The following is a 21,661-nucleotide window of genomic DNA, read 5'->3' as shown; positions in this document are numbered from 1 at the left end:
TCAACTCCAATGGCCACGACCTCTCCCATGGCTTCATTCCTACGATTTTCTCTCTGACTATCCAGCCCTTGCTAAAAAATTCTCTTCTTTCTCTGCCTACACAGCATCCCAAATACCTTTTCCGTCAGACACCTCAGCGGCCTCAATCCCTCTTCCGTAGGTACAACAGACACCTACAATCTACCTTTCCCTATCCTGGGCTGGTATAGTTGAGCACTCTGGAGGACAAAAGAACACACACCATGAAGGCTGCTGGCACCCCTAGAAATTCACAACAACCCCAGGAACGCCTGCTAGCCCCTTCTCAAGATTCACCACCCAGAGACACCCCCTGTTCAACCCCCCACTTCTCTCCCCCAGCAACTGCCCTATCTTGTCCTTCCCTGAAGAAACTAAAGCCACCAGGCTTCATCTTCCATTTGCCCACATGCATCCTTTCCCTCATTCCTCAAATTCTGTAGGGAAAAAACCCAGTCATGCACGCTGAAAATGAAACTGTTACCCTTGACCCCTGCAACCACCACTCTCCTTTTCCAGTTCAGTCAGTCACCAAGTCCTGGCCCTGTTTGCCTCAGAAATATTCTCCCTGTCTCCGGTCTTGCTCCCCCTCAAATCCATCCACAAGCTGCTACCAGGCTGAGCATTCTGAACCCGTGTCTGACCAGACACTCCTGGGTTTAAACTCTGTGATGACAAATCAAAGGCCAAGCTCCCGAACCTGGCATTCGCAACCACCTGGGATGGGCCTTCTGCCTGTCCCTTGACCCCCGTACCCCCATACCTCCAACAACACCTGACTGCATCGTGCCCCCTGCCCTCCACCACCAGAAAACCTCTGCCACCAGCTCCACAACCCAGGCTTCATCACAATCGGCCTGGGTGGCTGACGCCATCACTAAACTCTGACACGTAAAGGTAGAGACTGGCATTCCCTTCTGCATCTCGGGCGCCTAACAAGGCAGTGGGCCTTCTACGCGTGTTGGCTGCATGAAGATCTCAAGGCTGCTGCTACCTGACTGGATCTGCCAAAGTAGCATGTCGCACAAAAAAATCAGCCTTTGGAGTCTAGCAGACCTGGGCTTAACACCAGCCAGGTTGTTTTCCATGTGAGTGACCTGAGGCACGGGCCTGGCCTCAGTTTTTACACCTGTAAAATAGGACTTTTGAAAACCCTCCCTGACAACGCCAACCCAAAGTGCCTAGTTGTGCATCTGGAAATACTGTGGGCAGTCAGTCAGGAGCTGCTATTTGCACTTTCAAAACTGTAACTGAGGTTTCATTCCACTCTCCAGCGTGTGCAGTGTGTGGGCAGCCCCGGCCCACAGCCTCAGAAACACTTCCTGCCTTTTGGCCATTTTGCTCCTCATTAACGCCTCTGCTCAGAGGCCAGGGAGAGAGGATGGTCCTTCTGTCAACACGACTAATGATGTGTTATCTTTCTGTGCTACTGTTGACCCTCTGCCAAAGGGACGTGCTGACTCAGCCCACACCACCACCCTCCTCGCAGGTGGACGGCACACAGACGTTTGACACACCTCACTGGGCCAGCGCTGCAGGAGCCTCGTGGCACGCCAGGCTCAGATGGAACGAGGTGAGGCTGTGCCGCTGGAATCATGAGCCCCTCAGAATAACTCCCGACACTAAGGCGCTACAAAGGAGTGGCTGGACACATGAGAAATGTCTAAGGAGCTACATACCTAAACTACACCTGAAAAAAGTTTCTTTTTCGATGCAACAGACTTTTTTTGAGCATTTCTTTTAACGAAGGTGCTGCATTCTCAAATGTCTGAGACAGAGATGCATAAAATAAGTTGCTGACGACAAACTGAGGGAAACAAACAAACGCACAACTAAGCCTGATCTTGACAGATGGCATGAGAGAAGTGAGCTGTGAATGGGTCAGGGGAGCACAGACACGGACGTGACTGCAGAACTGGGAGCACTTCACGGAAGTGGCAGCATCTGCACTGAAGAAGAGCATTTCAAGTGGAACACCAACAAAGACATGGGGATCTGGGACTCTGTCACAGAAATCTAACACTTAAAAACCACATTAGAAAGTACAAGAGGGGAGCTGGGTGGCTCAGTCAGTTGAGCGTCCGACTCTTGATCTCGGCTCAGGTCACGATCTCACAGTTCACGGGACCGAGCCCCGCGTTGGGCTCTGCGCTGACAGCACAGAGCCTGCTTAGGATTCTCTCTCTCCTTCTCTCTCTGCCCCTCCCCTGCTATCTCTCTCTCTCTCTCAAAATAAATAAATAAACTTAAAAAAAATTACTAGGAAGTACTTAGAACATAAATTAGAATTCAACAATTTAGAAAACAAGCAGATTTGGCAATTTCATCTGTATAATATTTATGTTTTCCTCTCACAAAATTTCACACATAGAATGAAATCTAGGGACAATGTCTGCATGTACAAGCTTTTTGTTTTTAAGAATACTTTGCAACAGAAGTCACTCCTTCTAGACTCTTCCTGAGCAGATGGTCCCTATGTTTTTGGCAGAGGACACGGAGTTAAACCAGAGAGAGACGTAACAACTACCCACTGATGGGAAACAAGGGCGTCTGCCACAGTCAGCCAGATTCACACTGTCTGTCCTCCCTGCCCTCCTCTTGCAGCAGGCACTTGAACCCCACAGCCAGTCCCAAGCCCCTTATTCCTATCCCTCGCCTACCTGCTTCCCACTTAGAAAACTAGGGTTGGGCCCATGGCTCCGTGTCCGCCTCTCCTTGAGACACCACCCCCATGAGGGGCTGCAGCGGGAGACGGAGCCCAGCACACCACCCAGAAGCCACACCAGTGCCCAGCGCCACCAACCTGCCAAGCCCACCCCCGAACCACCGTCCTTCAGGCTTCCTCCTACGTGAGATGGCTAGATGCCCATTCAAGGCATTTTCGGTTGCAAAGCTTGTGACATGCAGGCAGAGTATTCCAAATACACCCCTCTGTTTCTCCAGGGCTGAACCCTCTGTAAGGAGAAACCGCCAGGGATCTGAAACCACAAGTTCCCTGACACTGCTCTCGAGCCAGGTTTACTTTGGGCCTAAACCTGAAAAATGAAATAAAACATTTAGAATATATAAATGTTTAAAACTATATAAACTACACCTCATCAGCAATAACCATCTAGTATATTTACCTGACAAAAAAATATCTTTACTCCGGTTTCCTTTTTAAACAGTAAGTTACTACGGAGAGGTGGGGATGGGGAAGGTGGAAGAGTAGAGGTTGGATTAGCTTCTTTCTTCTCGTGGCCTCTACAGAACTCAGCAAATCGCTAGTTATCAGAGATGCAGGGCATAACCCACCCACCCCCCCGCCACTCTTCTTGCCATTGAGAATCAGGTTATGAGGTTATAAGAACCAAGGTGGGTAATTAGCCGTGGCATACTATGAGCTAAGGTGAGTCTATTGTAAAGTGCATGTTTTCTATTAACTCAATCTTATTGGCATCCATTTGTTGCAGTACTGGAATATGTATAGCTCCAATAAGTACATTGGAACCTCTTTTTAATGTTTATTTACAGAGAGAGAGAGAGAGAGAGAGAGAGGGAGAATGTAAGCAGGGGAAGATCAGAGAGAGGGAGGGAGAGAGAGAATGCCAAGCAGGCTCCATGTTGTCAGCACAGAGTATGACTCAGAGCTTGAACCCCTGAACCGTGAGCTCATGAGCTGAGCCACAGTCAAGAGTTGGATGCTTAACCAACTGAGCCACCCAGGTGCCCCAAGAGCCTCTTGATAATACTAATCTTTACAGTCAAGACCAATAACTGCCTTATAACCTAATCACTTGATATCATTCTTTCAAAACAGAGACAAATGGCGTAACAGGTGAATAATTATGAGCAGAATTATAATGAGGGCACTGCTGTGATAAAACCAGTGCTCATTATGTTCAGTGAGACCTATTGTTTTTCCAAACAGATGTGCTTTTACTTCAAGAGTTTGTAAGGATACAACTACAAGTTACTTCCTAAGGGAAGAAACCCAGCACCAAAGAATGGGTGCCTCTAATCTTCTTTTAAAGATCATGCTTGAATGGGCACATTACTATTTGGTGACCTAATTCTTGAAGTGATATTTCAGCTCAGTGCTCTTTTTCTTTTCAATTTTTTTATGTTTTTATTTTATTTTTGAGAGAGAGAGAGACAGAGTGTGAGTGGGGGAGGGGCAAAGAGAGAGGGAGACACAGAATCTGAAGCAGGCTCCAGGCTCTGAGCTGCCAGCACAGAGCCCGACATGGGGCTTGAACTCACAGACTGTGAGATCATGACCTGAGCCGAAGTCGGACGCTTAACAGACTGAGCCACCCAGGTACCCCATTGGTGCTCTTTTTCTTAACAAGGCAAAAATAACCGAGGAGACATGGGTATCTGTCTCTGTTCCCTTTCACAGAACAGACACAATTCCTGACCCATCAGGTGGCTTTGGTGTAGACAACATGGTCGCCCCATATTTAGCCTGAAGGAAGGAAGACACAGTGGTTAGGAATAAGGGCTCTCGAACCAGACTGCATCGGCTGGACCCCTAGCTCTTCTGCTTCCTAGCTGTGTGACCTTAGCAAGCTAATTCATCCGTGTCCCAGTGTCATCAACAGCAAAATAAAGCTATTTATGTAAAATGAAGTCATGGTTGTAGAAAGGATTAAATGAGTTACTCACAGGAAGTATTTAGAACAATTCAAAGCATGCTGCTCAAAAACAGTGTGCTGTCTTTCTTATAATTATCATTACCCAGACTTCCTCTCCTAAGTTCTAGGTCTCATAAAAACTTCTGACATGTCCCAAGTCAAGTACTTCCTATGCTGCTATATTCCTTTTCCCAGTCCACCGTAAACAGCTCTGTCATTCCCTAGTTGACAAAACCAAAACCCTGCATCCAATACATCAGCAGGTCTTCCTGACTTTACCCCCAAGATATAGCTCATTACTCACTGCTACCACCCTAGCCCAAATCACCAACAGCTCTTCTACAGAACTTTTCAATAAAAGGCTTCCTCTCCAGGTCTCCCTGCTTCTCTGAACTCTTCCTCCCTGTCTCTCACCAGCTGGCAGAGGGAACTTTCTAAACCCTAAGTCAGCTATCCTGCGGGTTTATGATCTGCCATACTTCAAGTGACCAAACAAATAAATAAAAACAAAAACAAAAACAAAACAACAATCCAACCTCCCCACCAGGGTCTCCATACCCTTACATACATGAACCCCACCAACATCTTCACTTCTCTTCCCTGTCATACTGTGTTCCAGCCTCACTGGCCTTCTTTCTGCCTACAAAATTGCCAAACTCATCGCCAAGTCTTTGCAAGGACTTCTGGCATATTCACACAGCTACCTTCCTGCATCAATCAATACAAATGCTGCCTCCATGGAGAGGCATTCTCCCTCCTATCACTCCCTACTGCATTTCCCTGTTTTATTTTCTTTTGTTTTTTCATTATTTTTTATACGATTTACTGTCAAGTTAGCTAACATACAGTGTAGTCTTGGCCTCAGGAGTATTCCTATTCATCACTTACATACAACACACAGTGCTCATCCCAACAAGTGACCTCCTCAATGCTCATCACCCATTTTCCCTCCACCCCCATCCCCCCACCCAACACTCTGCCAGCAACCCTCAGTTTGTGATCTGTATTTAACAATCTCTTGTGCTTTGCCTCCCTCTCTCTTTGTAACTTATTTGCCCTTCCCTTTCCCTATGGTCTTCTGTTAAGTTGCTCAAATTCCACATGAGTGAAAACATATGATATCTTTCTCTGACTTATTTCACTTAGCATAATACCCTCCAGTTCCATCCACATTGCTGCAAATGGCAAAATTGCATTATTTTTCATCACCAAGTAGAATTCCAGTGTGTGTGTGTGTCACACATCATCTTAATCCATTCATCAGTTCATGGGCATTTGGGCTCTTTCCACAATTTGGCTATTGTTCATTAGCACTGCTGTAAACATTGGGGTGCATGTGCCCCTTCTAATCAGTACTACTATATCCTTTGGATAAATTCCTAGCAGTGCTATTGATGGATCACAGGGTAGTTCTATTTTTAAATTTTTGAGGAAACTCCACACTGTTTTCCAGAGTAGCTGCACCAGTTTGCATTCCCACCAGCAGTGCAAGAGGATGCCCCTTTTTCCACATCCTCGCCAGCATCTGTAGTTTCCTGATTTGTTCATTTTAGCCACTCTGAGCAGTGTGAGGCGGTGTCTCAGTGTGGTTTTGATTTATATTTCCCTGGTGATGAGTGACATCGAGAATCTTTTCATGTGTCTGTTGACCATCTGGATGTCTTCTTTGGAAAAGTGTCTATTCATTTCTTCACTGGATTATATGGTTTTCAGGGGCTGAGTTTGGTAAATTCTTTATTATCTTTTTGACACTAACCCTTTATCTGATATGTCATTTGCAAACATCTTCTCCCATTCTGTTGGTTGCCTTTTAGTTTTGCTGATTGTTTCCTTAGCTGTGCAGAAGCTTTTTATCTTGATGAGGTCCCGATAGTTCATTTTTGCTTTTATTTCCCTTGCCTTCAGAGGCATATCAAGTAAGAAGTTGCTGCGGCTGAGGTCAAAGAAGTTGCTGTCTGTTTTCTCCTCTAGGGTTTTGATGGTTTCCTGTCTCACATTAGGTCTTTCATCCATTTTGAGTTTATCTTTGTGTATGGTGTAAGAAAGTGGTCCAGTTTCATTCTTCTGCATGTTGCTGTCCAGTTCACCCAGCACCATTTGCTAAAGTGACTGTCTTTTTTCCACTGGATACTCTTTCCTGCTTTGTCAAAGGTAAGTTGGTCATACATTTGTGGGTCCATTTCTGGGTTCTCTATCCTATTCCATTGTTCTATATGTTTGGTTTTGCGCCAATACCATACTGACTGGATGATTACAGCTTTGTAATACAGGCTAAAGTCCGGGACTGTGATGCCTCCAGCTTTAGTTTTCTTTTTCAGCATTACTTGGGCTATTCAGGGTTCCATACAAATTTTAGAATTGTTTGTTCTAGCTCTGTGAAGAATGCTGGTGCCATTTTGATTGGGATTGCATTGAATGTGTAGATTGCTTTGGGTAGTATCGACATTTTAACAATTTGTTCTTCCAATCCACGAGCATGGAATGTTTTTCCATTTCTTTGTGTCTTCTTCAATTTCTCTCATAAGCTTTCTATAGTTTTCAGCATTCAGATCTTTCACCTCTTCAGTTAGGTTTATTCCTAGGTATTTTATGGTTCTTGGTGCAATTGTAAATGGGACCGATTTCTTGATTTCTCTTTCTGTTGCTTCATTATTGATGTATAGAAATGCAACCGGTTTCTGTACATTGATTCTCTATCCTCCAACTTTGCTGAATTCATGTATCACTTCTAGCAGTGTTTTGGTGGAGTCCGGCTTTTCCATGTAGAGTATGTTATCTGCAAAAAGTGAAAGTCTGACTTCTTCTTTGCCAATTTGGATGCCTTTTATTTCACTTTGTTGTCTGAATGTTGAGGCTAGGACTTCTCCCTGTTTTGTTTTCATTACAGTTTTTATCACTATCTGAAATTCTTATGTGCTTTTCCATTTACTGGCTGTCTCCCTTACCTGGAATGAAAACTTGTAAGAATAAGGCAAGATAGTTATCTTGCTAGATAGAACAATGCCTGAAGCAGAGTTAACACTCAATTAACTCTGTGCAGTGAACAGGGGAAGGAGGGAGAGTGGGTTGAGATCCAGCAGAGATCTATACCCAGTGCCCATTCCTGAATGTAGCTGCCTGGGAAGCCAGATACCAATACCTGGTCAGAAGCCCGCTTTGCAGGATGGTGGAAAGCTGTCACCTCTGATCCCAGTACACTCCTTGAAAGCCACCTCAGTCTGATATTAACCCATCCAGAGAACCCATATCCTCAATCATCAGTCCCCAAACTAAGTTTGCCTAAATACAGTTTCTCGGGCACTCAAATCAACCCAAAGTAAAGTTTCAAACAACCACCTATGGACTGCTTCAGTTCATTTAATAAAAAGACAAAAAAGTCCCAGCTATGTTGCCCATTTTACTTCACTTCTAAAAGCTGGGAAAATGCAACTGACATGGGGGAAAATCTCAGTGTTCATAGGTTGTCTGTGCCTATGTGGGGGTGGGGATGTGGGGGGAGGGTGTGGGTATGTGTAGGGAGGTGTGGGGGTATGTGTGGGTATGGGGGGGTGAGGGAGTGTCAGGGGGAGGATGTAAGTATGTGGAGTGGGAGTGAGTTTGGGGGGAGGGGGAGTGCTGTTTAAACCAGAAAAAATCTGCTGATCTTTTTCCCTTAACTGGTTCTAAGAATCAACAACTGACCACAAGAGGGTATTTGGAACAGCGTCACCTTATCATCCAATCCTTGATTATAATTATTAAGCCCACACTTGTGGTTCTGCTAAACCTCACTAAGCAACCTCATGGGGTATGTGCACAACTGTGGGACCACTCTCCTAAGGTTAGCAAGGTGGCATCATGTTGTAACAATTCAGAAAATTGGCACTCAAGGAGATCAGAACTCAAAGGTGCCCTGAACACCAATGACACCATCCCTTCATCATTCAGATAAGGAAACTGAGGCTCAAAGGATTATGTGATTTGCCCAAGGTTACAATGCTAGTGTCATTCAGATCAAGGACAAAAATCTGGACTACCAGGCCAGCGCTCATCTCCCTCCATCATGACACCACTCATCCATACAAAGACCAGAAAGCTCTGCTCCTCTTGGAATAATCATCAGGCTCTTGCTTACAGGTGTAGTCCAAACCCACTTCTTTTTTTCTTTCATTTAAAATTTTTTTAATGTTTATTTATTTTTGAGAAAGAGAAAGAGAGGTAGAGCAAGAGTGGGGGACGGGCAGAGAGAGGGGGAGACACAGAATCCGAAGCAGGCTCCAGGCTCTGAGCTGTCAGCACAGAGTCCGACACGGGGCTCAAACTCACGGACCGTGAGATCATGACCTGAGCCGAAGTCGGACGCTTAACTGACTGAGCCACCCAGGTGCCCCAAGTCCAAACCCACTTCTAAATCCACTTCCCAGCAGGGCTGAAAACTTCCCCAAGAATGCTGCTCAAATATGTATTAAATGTTTGATCTGTGCCAACCACCCTGTTAGGCAGCAGGAATGCAAAGAAAAAAAAAGTGTGTAGCTTTAAGAAACTCACTTTGATGGGAGAAAGAGATAATTACAAAGAGGTACAAGTAATGACACAGGTGTCCCCAGAGACCAGAGAGGCAGTAAGGGAAGGCTTCCTGGAGGAATGTTATCTCCTGAGCTGTATCCCCTGGGATGAAGAGCAATGAGCCAGGCAAAGAAATTGAGAAAGAGTAACTCATGGTAGACAGAGTTAAATAAAAAAAAAAATGAAGACTCATAAGTATGAAATAATATGTTGGCAACCAAGGGTGGCTAACTCTTGCTGAAACACAAGCTGGAAAGTTCAGGTTGGAAAAAGATGGGAGATAAGGTGGAAGGGGTAGGCAGAGAACAAAAACACTGCCAGGTTGTGTCCTGCAGGTGTGAGAAGCCACTGCAGCAGGAAGCCACTCATCACATTTGTGTGTTATTTTAGAGAGAGAGAGCATGTACAAGCAGGGGAAAGGGGCAGAGGGAAGGAGAAAGGGGTGGAGAGCAGGAGGTGGAGGGGAGAGGGGGGAGAGAGGGAGGGGGAGAGAGAGAGAGAGAGGGAGGGGGAGAGAGAGGGAGGGAGGGAGGGAGAGAGGGGGGAGAGAGAGAGAGAGAGAGACAGAGACAGAGAGACAGAGAGAGGGGGAGGGGGAGAGGGGGAGGGGGAGAGGGGGAGGGGGAGAGGGAGAGGAGGAGAGGGAGAGGGGGAGAGGGAGGGAGGGGGAGGGAGAGAGGGGGAGAGGGAGAGGGAGGGAGGGGGAGGGAGAGAGAGAGAGAGAGAGAGAGAGGGATGGAGAGAGAGAGAGAGAGAGAGAGAGAGAGAGAGAGAGACACTCTTAAGCAGGCCCCACACTCATCATGGAACCCAATGCGGGGCTTGATTCCACGACTCTGGGATCATGACCTGAGCTGAAATAAAGAGTTGGACACGCAACCAACTAAGCTACCCAGGTGTCTCACATTTGTGTTTTAGAAAGATCACTGCCAAGTAGTGAGAAAGGACTGAAGGAGTAAAGGATAAAAGAGTTTGAGCCTTTGGGAGAGGCTGATCCACACAAGTCAGCACACCAAGTTAATGCCCAAGCTTCCTGTCCCCTACCATGCTTCATATCACCTTGGCCCCTGTTCCAGAAACAGAACCAAGTCAACCCAGAGTGAGCTCCATGGCACAAGATTGTGTCGCCTCACAAAAGCTCCCTGTCTACAATGCCCGCCCACCCTTCCCAGCCTCTCTGAACCTACCTTCAGTGAAAACCAGAGTCCTGCTTTCCTGATGCCCCAGTGAGCCTCCTGCAAGGGTCTACAGCAAGTCCTGGTTTACTGACCCGTGTGACACTGAGCCACATTAGGAATTCCATGACTCAAACTTCTCTCCCGAACTCAAGAGTGTAAACTACCTGAAGCCAAGACTTAGATGTCAGCTTTCCAAAGACCTGGAACAAATATGTGATTAACTGACGGAAGCCCATCTGAGGGCTTTTCCAGGCCTATAGGAAGGAGTCACAGTGGAAAATAAAAGGAGCAGAGATGGGGTGCCTGGGTGGCTCAGTTGTTTGAGTGTCGGACCTTGATGTAGGCTCAGGTCACCATCTCACAGTTCATGAGACCAAGCCCTGAGTTGGGCTCTGCAACCAAAGCCTGCTCAGGACTCTCTCTCCATCTCCCTCCATGCCCCTCCTTCATTTGCACTCTCTCTCAAAATAAATAAACTAAAAAAAAAAAAAAAAAAAAAAAAAAAAGCAGAGATGATAGAACCAGTCTCTAGGTCCCTAGAAAATCCACAGGACTTAGAATCTAGAGTTGGAGATGTACAGTCCACATTTTCATTTTGCTTTGACATAACACTTTACCTCTCTAGATTTTCATTTCCTTAGCTACATAAAGTGGGTAGATTTCTATAATTTCTAACAAGGCCTTCCCATCTCACTATTATTAAAAAAAATCTTTGACAATCTAGCAAGATCTATAAAATTTGTAATGTATACCCTTTCATCCAACAATTATGCTTCTTAAAATTTATCTTAAACATTTGCACAGGAGTACAAAGTAATATGTACAAGAACATTTAATCCAGCATGGTTCATCACTGCAAAATCAGAAACCATTTAAATGTCAGCAATAGGAGAAAGGTTCAATCAATCAATCGTGAAACATCCAGTACAGTGGAATACTACAGCCACAGAAGCAATGCTAGAAGACATCTATACGCACTGATATGGAAGATGTCCAAGGCAGTGTTATGTAAAAAAAGCAAATAGCAAAGCAATTTATATAGTGAGAGTTCTTGCTTTGTTTTAATAATAATAAATACATGGTGATGTATGAAGAGAAAAAAAATCCATAAGAATACATTCTAAAATTGTTAATGGCTGGTATCACTTCAAAGGATGCAAGGAAAATGTCATCTTCATTCTTTGAGTTCTTTTAAGTATCCAATCCATATCACTCCTTTAATGAGATAAAAACAAGGTCACGTCATGGTCCAAAGTCAAGCCAGTTGCACTCCTAGCCTGAGCTCAGAGGTCTCAGCATCTTCCGAACCAAGTTAAGCAGCAGGAGCCCACGTCACATCCTCAGAGGTTCAGAAGCCACTTTCTGGCCTTTGCATGAGCTCATCTGACTTGAGCTCCTAGTTTCCACCACAAGTCAGCTGACAGGCCCTCCTGATGATCTTTTCCCAAGAAGTAGGTGTGGACTGTGGACAGAAAGGTGATGAGAGTGGCCAGAGTAGACACAGACCTCTCCATCTGGCCACACTACCCAGGAATCAGTCTGGAACACGCTGTAATTAGGTGTAACACCTCCTTCCACCCACCACATGACAAATCCATTCCTTGCGGTTCTTGGAAACTGAAATACCAAATTTCTTCCAACTGAGTCAAATTCTCTGGACTCTAGAATTACAGCCTAGATAAGGAAACTCTTCAAAATAATGACAAGCCAAAAAAAATGTTTTTTCATTTTTAAAAATATTTCATCTTACTTCTAGGAGTTCAAAGTATTTTTACAGTAGACACACATACATACCATTAGATCTTCTAAAATACCACATGCAATAGTAAATTACCATTCCTGTCCACTAAATAATACCCAAGAGAAAGTAAATGGACATTCAGGAGTTTCTTCTATGCATTTACTAAGCTCTGGCCCATGATCTCATCATCCCTCATAACTATCACATGAAGGAGAGGACAAACATTTGTAGCCCTATGTTCTGGGTAGGGTTCCAAAATAGGCTAAATCCCCCTAGACTTCCGTGAACAAAGAGAAAAGCCTTCAGCACTCACTCAATCCTTACCTAAAAGAACCCACTGCTTCTGGTTGTTCCATGGCACAGCAAGGTCATGGCTGAGATTTCTGTCATCATTGCTAAGAAATGTTTACCTTGCTATTCCTGACCCCCTTGTGTAAATATCAACTACACTTATCCCCAGAATGTCAAGTCTGTGGTATAGACTAAAAAGGTATTCCTTTTTAAGGAAATCCCAAGTCCCTACTTACTATAGTACAGAAGCTGCAAATTCTGGCAGAGAGGATAATGCACTGGAAAGCTGGAAGGAAGGTTCGATGCGCCCCTTTTCACTGGAAGCCCCTTGGAAGAGGCAGGAGGAACTGTGAAAACAAGCTTATTTTGCTATTTTACCAGCATCACTCATCTTTGTCCATCCCAGAAAAGTTTTATTAAATGAATAATTTTACTTTCCCTCAAAGACATGAGCTATTTTTTTAAAGACACATAACTTCCAAGTTCCTCTAGAAAAATAAAAATTCTGCAAGTGTTAGCCTTTCAAAGCACGAGCAGAAGATGATAAAACTAAAGTCCATGGTACGGTACACAAATAGTACGCGTTCATATTACTCAGAAACACAGAACGCCAGGGCTACCAGTGTTCCTGCAGGTTCATGTTTATAAACTTGATGCCCATATTCATCTGAAACGCAAAACGAACAAACTCTTGCCACCCATAGCACATCTGGCTATTCCTCCTTCCCCCGAGTCAATACCTACATATAATGCTTGCCATGTCTTAGTGAGCAATTCACAAGCTGAATGCAGGCACATGCCACAGTCAAGGAAAAGATGTCCCCCCAAAAGGAGGTAAATGCTTTTTACTTGGTGTTACACAAGTATTACTGAAGTGCCTCAGAAGATCAGCACAGCAGAAAAGGTAGCACAGCAGAAAGAGCACTGGACCCAAGGGCAGGAATGCCCAGGGTGAACATCTTTGACAAGGCCATCTCCCCTGTTCATCCCCAAGACGCTCTATCATTTCCTCTGGCCTAGACCACCATAGTGGGTTCCTGGCTTGTCTCCCTGACTCTAAACCCTGTGCTCTGGAATTACCTTTCTAAAGCAAAGATCTAACTGTACTGCACCTCTGCTTACACACCATCCATGGGCCTCCTCTGCCTCCAGGTCAGAACGTACCTCCTCAGCAACATTGTCAAGAGCCTTTCACGATCTGGCCCCAGAACCCTCTCCAGGCACGCTCTACTGCTCAGGTGCCCCTCATTCTAGCCACCTGGAAAGGACTGGTTTTGGCAACAGCTGACATACTTTGCCCTTCCTTCCAGTCAAGTGTGAATGTCACCACCTCCAAAGTCTTCCCTCAGCTCCTCAGGGAATGTAAGACTCCTCAGAGCTGCCATGAGCTTTCTGCAGAGGCTCCCTCCAAAGCATGCACATACTGCCGGGCCTCCTCTGGCCCAGGCAGGCCCACAGGTGGTAAATGCACACGTGGAGCTGGAGCCAAATGCCTACTCCAGAACTGACCTTGACCATGTTTCCTAAACAAGATTCTTAAGTAAGTTTCTTAAATAAGTCTCAATGTCTGCATTTGCAAAACTGAAATTCTAACAGCTAAAGCGTGTTATTCAGTTTGAGAGAAATAATTTATGTAGAGTACCTAATTCGATGTTTGGAGCTTAGTAAAATCTCAATAGGTGGTGACTATTATACTTATTAATAGGTACTAAATACTCACTCAGTATTTCTTAATCAGAGAGATTTGGCCCTCCACTAACCCAAGGCAAATTACAACTTCTCCAGGTCTCAGTTTCCTCACCTATAAGGGGGTGGGGGAATTGGGGGCAGAGAGAAGTAGGAGAAGGGGGGTTGGATGAACACATAAGAGACTCACAATTAAGTGCTAAACTGTGCAACAGGATACCTGAGAAATGAGAACGGTTTCCTTACCCTGACAAATGCGTGGGTCATCATTTTAAAGGGAAAGTCCTCTCTTGGGTTCCCTTCTTCCTAAGCTTTCACTTAAATTATTTTTATTCCAATGTTACTTAAGTATGTCTAAACATAAAACTAGGTATGCCCTCCCTGCGCCTTAGCTCTTACAAAACTATAAGGTGAACCAATTAAAAAATCTGACAAAAACCAATAAAAGAGAACTCAACGCTAATCTGACGTGACAAATGACAATGACACAATTGGACAGTCATCGCATGGCTGCACATACTGGTACAACACTACCTCGGAGCAGGCTCCTGGCAACTCTGCCTGCCTGCACCACCGTGAGCTCTGTGACCCCTTCGGCTACCCACCACTCTTCTCTAACAAACGGCTATGAAACCTTTGCTCACGTAACTTCCAGCTAGCATCTGACCCAAACACGTGATTTCTGCAATAAGCCCACATCTGTTCTTTCCCCCTCAGCTAGAGACAATTAAGGGAGTGCTCAATCAAACACAGATTATGGCACTACTAAAACCTTATGGCACTACTCATCTGTAAGTTCACCTAGATGTATGGAACCTATGAGTTTTTAATTATTATTGAAAAGAGCATTAAAATTTTAATTCTGGTTTTAAAAAATGACTTACAAACTCCCAGGAAAATGTGTCCCAACTCTGGGTTAAGAAACATTGTTTTATTTGGAGGGAAAAAAAAAAGGGGGGGCATCTCACCACAGTAACTGCAAAACTCTTAGACCTCATATATCTGACTGTTAAGTGCTTTGCGTGCACTTACAGAGTAACCATACAAACCAGGTACTAAGACAAGTGAGGAAACCAAGGCTTGAAGAAAGTATCCAAGCGATGGAGCAGCATGTGAGCTATCTGACTTCAGCATCCATGGTCTCTGCTCCTTGAAGACAAGCCCAAAGAGCCTTGGTCCATGAACTTGTGAAGAACGGCTGTCCCACTGAAGTGGGACATGGCAAGTTTAAGACAAAAGGGACTTATTCCAAGTGGGAATGGATATCCTCTTAACAGATCACAGTTGGAGATTTGAAGTCACAGTCAGAAATTATGTTGACAATGCCTAAAAATTATTTCAAAAAGATATGACTGTCAAAGATTCCCAGCACAGAAGAGACAGAGAACAAAAACTGGTAAGAAAAAACCACTGAATTCAGAATGACTTTATCCCATGACGAGTTTCAACAGATTGGTATATAGTAGACGTGAGACTGCAGGAAGGGGAATCACGATGGCTGAGAAACGGGGGCAGCTTACCCATGACAGCACATGTGAAGACTCATTCACGCAACAAACATGTGAGTGCCTACTATGTGCCAGCCACTGCCCCAGGTTCAGCCATGAACAAAAGCATCCCTGCCCTCGTGGAGGTGATGTACTAGTTGGGGAGACAAAGAACATGAGTAAAATAGGAGGGGCTAAATAAGCACGTAGATGCAAGTAAGCAAGTCTAGAGTTTGGTAGTAATAGGGCTCTAAGGGCTGGGAAAAAATAAAGCAGGATATGAGAAAGAATGATGGGAAAGGGGAGATATTTGAGATAATGTCATCTGGCAATCATTAAAAGATCAACTAAACCCTAAATAAGAGTAGGTGACAAAATGAAACTTGGTTTTATAAGCTATATGGGTTCAACAGCCTTTACTCAAAATATGTGCTGCCTATTAGACTAGGCTCTGTACTGAAGCCAGAGAGATGGCATGAAGGCATCCAAGAATCCATGCACCTTGAGGGGGAAATTGACAGTGTCAGAAACACTAAGGAAGCACAGAGGGGAGCATAGGCTCTTGGGGAAGACAAAACAGCTTCACCATATCAGTGACCTTTAACTTCTCAAGTGGCTTCCAACTTAAAGCAACCAGAGACTGTGCATCTAACCAGCTAGAGTCTTGAAAAAGGTCACTCCCAACTTGAATATTCTCTGACTATATTAGAGGTGGATAGATGCCAGAGCCATGATATGCTTAAGAGAAAGAGGCAGAGGAGAAAGATCTGTATCAGGCGAGGCTAAATTCCTTCAACAGACAAAAGCTGTTTACTGAGCAGGACCTAATGGGTGCCAGGCTCTATGCTCACAAGGATGAGCAAAAGCATGCCAGCATCTCAGGAAGTTAGAGTCAGACTGTCTCCCTTACTAGGCATCCCAAAGGGATGGAGCCGGGAGGAAGTGAGAAGGAGAAGGTGGATGGGAATGGGATGGTGAGCCTATCATCCAACTGGGGTCAGGCTACAGATGAACGTTCCAAGCCTTCCCTGCAGAACAGCAGCACTGAGAGGCTACTACAAGGTGGACCCACTGCCGAGGATGGGGATGCAGGCTCAGCAAAAGTTTAGATTAGGTAAGTAACCACCAAGCTAGCTGTCATGCCCCCTCTACCCCATACTCACCACATCTGTATTCAAGTCATCTACCTCCCCATAAAGTTGTGAATAGCTCATAGGAATCATGCCTTCTCTAATCTCTATATTCCTAGCAACTGCAAATGATGAAGGGTCAGTAAATGTTTGACAGAGACCAGGCTTAATGACAGGAGTAAAACAGGAGGGGCTAAATAACTGAGATTTTAATGGGTGTGAAAAGCTGAATAAGCCAGATTCCTGCTAGGTGTCCAAAGCTGCTGAACAGGGGCGGGGCGGGGGGCGACCAGTGACTCTGCATCTAACCAGCTGAACAGCCTTGATGGAGTCACTTCAATTCTGAGTTTCAATTCGCAAAATAAGGGAGCTGAAGCAAATCTGAGGTTACAAACCTTTCAGTAGAAAGGAGACAGCTTTTCATCATCCTGAACCATGAACAATGTCTGTATCTTTGCTTTTGGGGTATGGGGTGCGGACTTCCCCCTTGTCTGTGCTTCCAAACAAATTACAGAGAAGAGAACAGCCAGCCAGCAAGACCACCACCACAAGGACCCAGGAGGTCTGTCAGCAAAAGAGGGCCCCTGGTGATGGGGCAGGTAAGGAGACAGAGGTTAGAGGAGGGGTGGGGGTAGGGACAGCAGGGAGCAGTGCTAATGAGTTATGCAGATCTCAGAGGGGAAACAACAGCCCAAGGAAAAGACTTCTACTTTGAATGAAATATCTGTGCTTTCAAGGTGGTTGTGCACGTCTGGCTTATACCCATCCAGGCACCCAGACACGGTAAGTCATGAAGAAATAATTTTTAAACAACCTAGAAACTCTAAAACTAATTTCGGAGCTGTAAGAGCAATAATTACCCATAAGCAAGACCACCTTTAGCCTCTGAAAAGCTTGTTTATTTATACTGTATCTACAGAGGGCTATCAGACTAGCTTGAGCCTCTGAGAAGTTTCCAGTTAGGATTAGTATGAATACCTAACACTTCCAAAACCCATAATTTCCCCCTTACAAAGCTGAATTCCCCAACATTACAGGAAAACCCACAAACTTTGCAGAAGGGAGTAAAAAGCCAATCCAGTCAAAGGAAACCTTCCAGTTCTGTAAAAACAAACAAACAAACAAAATACCACAAAGAACACTGAAACATTTCTAGTTAAATAGCTTTTCACTCAATCTTTAATAACTTCATGCTGACACACTTGAAAAGTATTAAATAACATATTCTGTATTTCTGGCAATAGCAATGCCTAAAACTTACTTACAACTTAAGGCAGTAAGTAAGCTTATGCCTTTCAAGTCAAATTTGAGCAAGCTCAAGGCCAGACAAAGCCATGCGTCTGAAAATGCCTGCAAAATAATAAATGCCTGAGGGAACTGTACCGCTTTTTTGCTTCTAAGCTAAATAAAGCCTGGGGGGCTTTGCAAAGATCCTAGTGAGGATAATCCACATGATTACACAGAGCAAACCATCCGATTCCACGTGAACCAAGGAAAGTTAATCAAAGAGAAAGAACACTTTAAATATTAAGAAAAACACACCGTTCTGCTTTTTAAAACACTTGGTCAGCGCTGAGGAACGCCATCAGGTCATTTTAACAAGCCAGAACATTTGACTAGCGAGCGTCTCTGTGACAGTCCTGTGTTAACTAAAGGACAAGAAAGATATTTGAGTCCCAACGCTCAGGCCTCACGTCCTCCTCCCAATTCCCAGCAGTCTAGTCTCCCTACTTCCTGCACACCTTTGAATTACTGCACACCGACTTCCTGCACACCCCGGGATTTGTGATACCTTCTTCCTTAAGGGTTACTCAAGCTAATTTCCTCGGCAGCAAGCTCAAAGGTTAAAAGTTCGCAGTCCCAGACCCTCCGTTAAAGCTCAATCAGCATGTGTCTTAGCCGCACCAGACTGATTAATGTATGTAAACAACTCTGAAGAGGTAACGCATCACTGCAAGGATAGAAGTCAGCAGGCTGAAGGTACGCGCTCCGGGAGAGGCGGCTGGCAATGCTGGCCCGCCGGGCGCAGCCTCTACTGACGTTCACAGCGGCTCCTTCCACGCAACAGGTCCACGCAAGCAGGGCCCCAGCGGCGGGCACCTGGGCACCTGCCCACAGGTCCCAAAGCATACCTCTCCTCCTGCCCGATATCCTCCAGCTCACCTCCCCTCACCTCCAATTCCCAACCGGCCCCGGAGCCAAGGCCGGCCAGCTCAAGGCCGGCCAGCTCGCCAAACTACAGTACTTTCAAGCACTGCCCACCAGCGATAAGGCCCCGGGGGCACATTCCTCCGAACACGCCTAGTTAGTGCGGCTCACTTGCGCGCTGCCCACCCGAGAAGCGCGCCCTGGCTAGTGGTCGGGGAATGCAGTGCAAGGAAAACTGCCCTGAGAGCAGATGCCACGCTCTGTCCTTCCACCTGGGAACAGCCCCAGCCACCTGGCTCCTCACCTGCCCGGGTACAAATGCCAGTTGTTAGTACTTAGACGTGTATCTAAACTCCTTACCAGCCCAGAATGTTTCCTTAGTCGCACAAGCTCTAGTGACTACTTGGAAAATAACAAGTCGCTCGCTTTGTATAAAATGACAAGGAACTTTTAATGCGAGGGGAGGAGGGTAAGGGAGGAAGAGGCAGGTGAATGCAGGTAGTGGTGGCTCTGCGGGACGTGGCGACGGGATCTGGAGGTGGAAGAGGGATAGAGTGTGGAAGGGAGGTGACCACGGGAGAGAGGAGGGAGAGGGCTGGCCAGGCTCGGCCGAGTTCCCCCAAAGGCGGCGCGCAGGTGAGGCCGGACACTCACCTCGGGCAGCTCGCGGAGCTGGTTGGCGTCCAGCAGCAGCTCCTCCAGGCTGCGGGCGTAGCGGTAGATCTCCTCGGGGACATAGACCAGCGAGCAGTGGCGCTTGTCGATCGTCTCCACATGACGGTTGCACCGCCACAGGGGGATGCAGTGGAACATCGCCGCCCCCGCCGCCGGGTCCCGAGCCGCGGAGACCCGGGCTCTGAGCCCGCTCCGCCCGGCGGCTCCGCTCCGCCCGCTGCCCAGTCCGCACTCGTTGGCTCCCGTGCTCGCTTGCTCCTCGCGCCGGGGTTCGCGGTCCCAAACGCTTCCAGGAACCTCGGGCGGGAGCCCCAGCCGAGTCCCAGCGCCCCCGCCCGCCAGCCGGTGCGTCCCCTCCCACCTTCCAGTCGCGCCGCCGCGGCCGCTTCTGCCGCGCGGAGCTTCCTACTCGCGGCCACCGCGCGACTGAGCATGCGCGCCAGTGGGCGCGCGCGAGGGCGTATCCCGACCCGGGGGATGCTCCGCTCCGGGTTTTCCCGGAGACCTGGAGTCGGAGAGGGTCGAAACCTGCGGGCCGGGCGCTCTCGGTCCCCCAACTCTGGCTGGGGTTCCGGGAGCGTTCGTCTCTCTGAGGAAGCCTGACTCCAATGGAGCTTGGGGTAAAGATGAAGCAGAGGAGAGGTGGCCTGAGGGGAGCAGAACAACTTTGATTTTTAGTTACTTAACTCGCTCTCGTCTCCTCGCTCCCCTTCCCCAAAACAACTTTCTCTTCCGGGGTCAGGCAGGACCGCCCCCCGAAGCGTACCTTGCGCGCCTTGGGCGCCTCGAGCTACGAGATTCGGTGTGATTTTGAGGTGCCCTGGTTGCCAGCAGGAGTGAGCGGACCGCCCTCCGCCCTGCACCGGGCCTGGCCGTGCCCTCTGGTCCGCGGGCACCGCCTGCAGGCTGTTGTAGCCTGGGCTCACATCTTCAGCATTGTTTTTATACCGAGTAATAGGAAGTCCCTCTCCCCTTACCACCAAAAACATATGGGTCAGAGAGTTTGTAAGATTCTCATAGATATGGATGCACCCCATCAGGAGTCCAAACTCAAAAACGAAGTAGCTAAGGTGAGTTTCTGTGCCTGTTCTAGCCAGGCAGATGATGGCCCCTGGCGACTATTTTGGGCTAGTGAGGAAGGACGAACGGGGGAGGTGGGGCAAATTGACGGGGCTGTTAGGTGAACATCCTCCATCCGGCTCCTATGTTTCTGCACCAACACCCAGTATCTTGCAAGGGGAGGTTGCAGCCCAAGAAGGGATAGCAGGGGAGGACTCAAGAGGCTCACTACTGGATGATAATGACCATTTGCTCGCCCCTGATTCATTCCCACGGACTAGGACCAGAACCCTGAACTTCTCCCTATCTCCAGATAACGCACTGGCTCCTTTACAAAGGCTTGCCGACCAGATCAAAGCCAATCACATTGATGGATTGTCTTTTGGGTCCTACTCTGATTCTCCTACCCCTCCCCCCCCCCCCAGCTGCCCCCTTGTCCTCACACCTTCCCTTTCAAGATTCCACCTGTGGTCTCTACCAGACACCACCATGCTCTCTGGCTCCAAATTGCCAAAGCTAAAATCAGGAGTCATGAAATCCACTTTTCTGCAGAAACTGAAAGCTGAGCATGCTCAGTGGCGAAGGAAAATTTTGGTTTGAAACTAGTGCATACTACACAGACTCCCAGTTTCAACTGTGCACAGGACAGTTTCCCACGGGGTTAGCAGGGAGAAGAATACTTCATCATTTCTACTCCTGGCCGAGGGCTTCTTTCTTCCCAATCAGTGAGGATGGATCTGAGTACCACTTTGGTTTCTATCCTAACATTATCACCACCTTAACTGTCTGAATCCTGTCAGTCCCTAAACTGCATTGCCCTACCCACTCCACCCTCTCTTTTGTTTGTCCTGGTGTTATTTATACATTCCCAGCAGGTAAGGAAGGCCACCTGGGCTTTGAACCTTAGCCACTCTTCCTTCCTTTTCGTGTTCCAGAAACCCACTTTGTGCCACCTTTAGTAGAAAACTGGTTACTGCCTGAGAGACTAAGTCTGGATTGGTAAGCAAGTCACTGTCTTTGCAAGTTTTCTAACTGCTTACAAAAGCAACAAAAATAAAGAAGGCTCGGTTCCTTCATCTTAATCTTC

General features: G+C 46.6%; 1 protein-coding gene and 1 long non-coding RNA gene across 2 annotated transcripts in view; one reads left to right on the top strand and one right to left on the bottom strand.

Annotated features, from left to right (window-relative positions):
* The window catches only part of LRRC1 (leucine rich repeat containing 1), a 134,260-nt gene extending 114,322 nt beyond the window's left edge, over nucleotides 1–19,938 (bottom strand). The window contains exon 1 of the mRNA XM_045498554.1: nucleotides 19,495–19,938. Within this exon, the coding sequence (XP_045354510.1) occupies nucleotides 19,495–19,653 (159 nt within the window). The 5' untranslated portion in view covers nucleotides 19,654–19,938. The remainder of the gene's footprint in view (nucleotides 1–19,494) is intronic.
* Nucleotides 19,939–20,060: 122 nt separating this feature from the next.
* LOC123608529 overlaps nucleotides 20,061–21,661 on the top strand; it is a 60,821-nt gene continuing 59,220 nt past the window's right edge. Inside the window, exon 1 of the long non-coding RNA XR_006717287.1 lies at nucleotides 20,061–20,585. This is a non-coding gene — a long non-coding RNA (uncharacterized LOC123608529). The remainder of the gene's footprint in view (nucleotides 20,586–21,661) is intronic.

This window comes from Leopardus geoffroyi, chromosome B2, assembly GCF_018350155.1.
Source record: "Leopardus geoffroyi isolate Oge1 chromosome B2, O.geoffroyi_Oge1_pat1.0, whole genome shotgun sequence".
Classification (NCBI taxonomy): Eukaryota; Metazoa; Chordata; class Mammalia; order Carnivora; family Felidae; genus Leopardus; species Leopardus geoffroyi.
Note: the sequence above shows the minus strand (reverse complement) of the source record. Positions and strands in the feature narration are given on the sequence as shown.